The sequence below is a fragment of the Gavialis gangeticus genome, unplaced genomic scaffold (genome assembly GCF_001723915.1).
Source record: "Gavialis gangeticus isolate Ggan-Ray unplaced genomic scaffold, GavGan_comp1, whole genome shotgun sequence".
Classification (NCBI taxonomy): Eukaryota; Metazoa; Chordata; order Crocodylia; family Gavialidae; genus Gavialis; species Gavialis gangeticus.
The window spans coordinates 6468269-6471365 of NW_017729007.1; the positions used below are offsets into that span (position 1 = coordinate 6468269).

General features: G+C 36.5%; 1 protein-coding gene across 2 annotated transcripts in view; it reads right to left on the reverse strand.

The window, feature by feature from the left end:
• Positions 1–1139: 1139 nt before the first annotated feature.
• The window catches only part of NDUFA5 (NADH:ubiquinone oxidoreductase subunit A5), an 11728-nt gene continuing 9770 nt past the window's right edge, over positions 1140–3097 (reverse strand). For both annotated transcript variants that reach the window (XM_019509273.1, XM_019509275.1), the window contains one exon: positions 1140–1356. In XM_019509273.1, coding sequence (XP_019364818.1) covers positions 1255–1356 — 102 coding nt within the window. In that variant the 3' untranslated portion in view covers positions 1140–1254. The remainder of the gene's footprint in view (positions 1357–3097) is intronic.

The following is a 3097-nucleotide window of genomic DNA, read 5'->3' on the forward strand; positions in this document are numbered from 1 at the left end:
CAAAATAGATTCCTACTCATGGAATCAGAGATTTAAATTGCTACTCATGAAATTCAGAGATTTAAGAGATTTAAATTCCTACTCATGAAATTCAGAGATTTAAGAGTATGTGTGTGTGTGTGTGTTTTTACACACACACACAGAAACACTTTTTTTTTTTTAAACTAAACTAAAAATGTAAATCAGTACACTGTCCTTAGAAAGCCATTTATTTTTAAACATGATTACTTGAATAATACAGAGAGGATAAGAACAGGAACTATTATAATTCCTGATTTCTAAGTTGGACTTTTTTAGTGCTGAACTCAGGTTTAAGGACACTGAAATTTCTTCTCACAAATAGCTTTATCCACCTCCTATTTAAATAATTAAAAGAGAATAATCAAGAGAATAAATCACACCTGAATCATCAACTAAGCAGGCTAAGTTCTCTCCAATTAGAAGGCAATATCATTTCACAATCAATGATATTCGCCAGGTTATACATTTATATTCATACAACGAATATCTTCAGTAATTCATAAAGCCTATAAAATATAACATCAAACAAAAGACTATCAAGCCAGATTCTAGAACTATACAATGATAGCAAAAATAAGTTACTTAGTATCATTTGCTTTCTTTGTTATATTTGATAACACACTTTATTTTTAGTTTGCTTTTTCCCGTGATCCCTAAGATTTTAAGACTGAAATATTAGAATCAAATGTCTTTAAGGTTGCTTCACAATACCCAGAACAGTCAGCTTTTTATATATTTAACATAAAATAATCTAGTTACCTGAAGTTGTGTATTTCACCATCTTTTATCTTTATTTCTTATCCTACCACAACCACTCACTGTTTATGTGAGTTGCAGCTTTTGCCTTATTCTTCTTGCCTTTACCAATTTAGTATCACAATCCAGAGCACACAACTGATAACTACCTCCACAGAGATAAACAGATGTCAAAGTGCTGTTTGTGAAAATTACTATGCAACTCAGATGAGGGCCAATTAAAAATAGAAACCTTCTCCTTTAAATAAATGGCTTGTTAATCACCAAATTAGAAAAACTAAATAGTATTTAGGGGAAACATCTCTGCCAAAGCTGAAACATATCTTTGTGCTACTAAGTTTAAATAGGAGGAAAACAAAACCTTATATAACAGTAATTCCTTTAAATTAAAGGCAAACAAACAATTTTCAGTAATATCAGACTAATGTTTAATTAAATGTTTTTCAATCCTCAAGAATTTACAGAGAATGCTAACTCTTAGACTGGCCACTTCCACTGGTCAGAAGGAGGTTCTTCAATTAAAGGCTCCCATGGTTTCCACTGTGCCATCTTTCTTGCTAGATTAAGTTCATTTTCAGCCTGTTAATAAAGATATACAAGAGGTCTTTTAAACTGTAAATATCATCTGAGCTATTAATGCAGGTATGTTTCACTTGTAACAGGAGAATATTGTATGAATTTACAGGCCACTTATTGCCAAGTTCTATCACTTATTCACAAGCAATTCAGTCGTTAACCAAAGAGCCACAAAGCAAAAGACAAATGGCTCTATTGTCACATCTGAACACTCCTTCATATGTTTCCAAAAGAGCTTACATTTAGAGAATTAGAGTTCTTGACTTAGCTATAGTTACAAAGCATTTTTAGAAAACTGCACTTCTACCAGCTCTAAATCATAGCTATTCTTTAAGCAGCCCATCTTTTTAAAAGAGTTCTCTGTTGGCAACACAACTGGGTACTATTAGTCCTCCGAAAGTAAAACTTAACAATTTGGTTAGCTGAGCATGAGTGAGAAAACACTTCTGTAAATAAGACATAGAATTGCCTCAATAGATAACCACAAGTACATTATTCCATTCTTTGAACTGAGGTAGTACTTGGGGATCTTGCTGTACAAGGGAGTACACATATAAAGACTATTTCTGTTCTACAGAAAGTCACCAAGAATTGAAGACAAATCTAAAAAGAAAATAAAAGATTTTCTTGCATTCTAGCCCCCCAAATAAGACATGCATCTTGTTTCGAGAAGGCAGAATGAAGAAAGTGTTCTAGTCATGGCTGAATTCTGGCCACACGGAGCAGGGGAGGAGCTACTCATCCCTGTCACTTACTTTCCCTTTCCTGCTCAGCCAAAAACTAGAGGTTTAACCTTGTCACTGCCACTGCCAAACTGGCAGCAGCTTTTTGCTAAGCAGGTAATTCAACAGCAGCTAGCGCAGGGGCAGGCAATTATTTCAGGTGGAGGGCCGCTTACTAAGTTTTGGCAAGCCGTTGAGGACCGCATGCATGACAGGCAGCTAGGGGCAGATAAATATTAATTTTCTAAATTTTTTACGGGCCCTGCGGGCTGCATAGAATGGACTGGTGGGCCGCATCTGGCCCACAGGCTGCATTTTGCCCACCCCAAGCTAGAGGGTTACACCTCCAGCTTTTGGTTGAGCAGTGAACTCTGCCTCTCCTGCATGCAGCTGGGAGAGCACCAGCTCTGACCAGCTATTCCAACATGGAAATCAGCTTTCTCATTTAAAACCTCAGTTCCAATTTTCAGGAAACAGTGTATGTGGTATAAGCAAGTAAATGTGGTACACTTCAGTTACACTATGCATGCCAAACAACATGAACCGGGTCTCCTATTGCCAACACACTTTACCCCAACAGCCAAGAAACAAATCAGTCAATGCTCACTCCAAATCAAAACCTAATTATAATTGTTTCTAAACTATGGATCAGGATTTCATTAAGGAGTTCATGATCACTCTAATAGCTGTGGGTCCAGCTGTGCAGACCCCTTAGTCTACATCTTTCTAACCTTAAATGGGATCCATGATGATTATATATGGGATAGAACACAAAAGGGAAAAACAAAAAAACCACAAGGGGAGAAGGTGGCAAGCCCTCTCATTAAGGGGAACAGAGATAAGAAAAGTAGGAATAAAAAGATGTAGAGAAACTGGCAAAGAGAGACAATATAGGTGGAAAGAAATCCTTACAAACAGGAAAGGATAACCTGACAAGAATGAACAAATAATACACAAAACAAACACAATACTGTGTGATAATACTGCCAGATGATTGGAAGGTAGCAAATGTGGTCCCCATC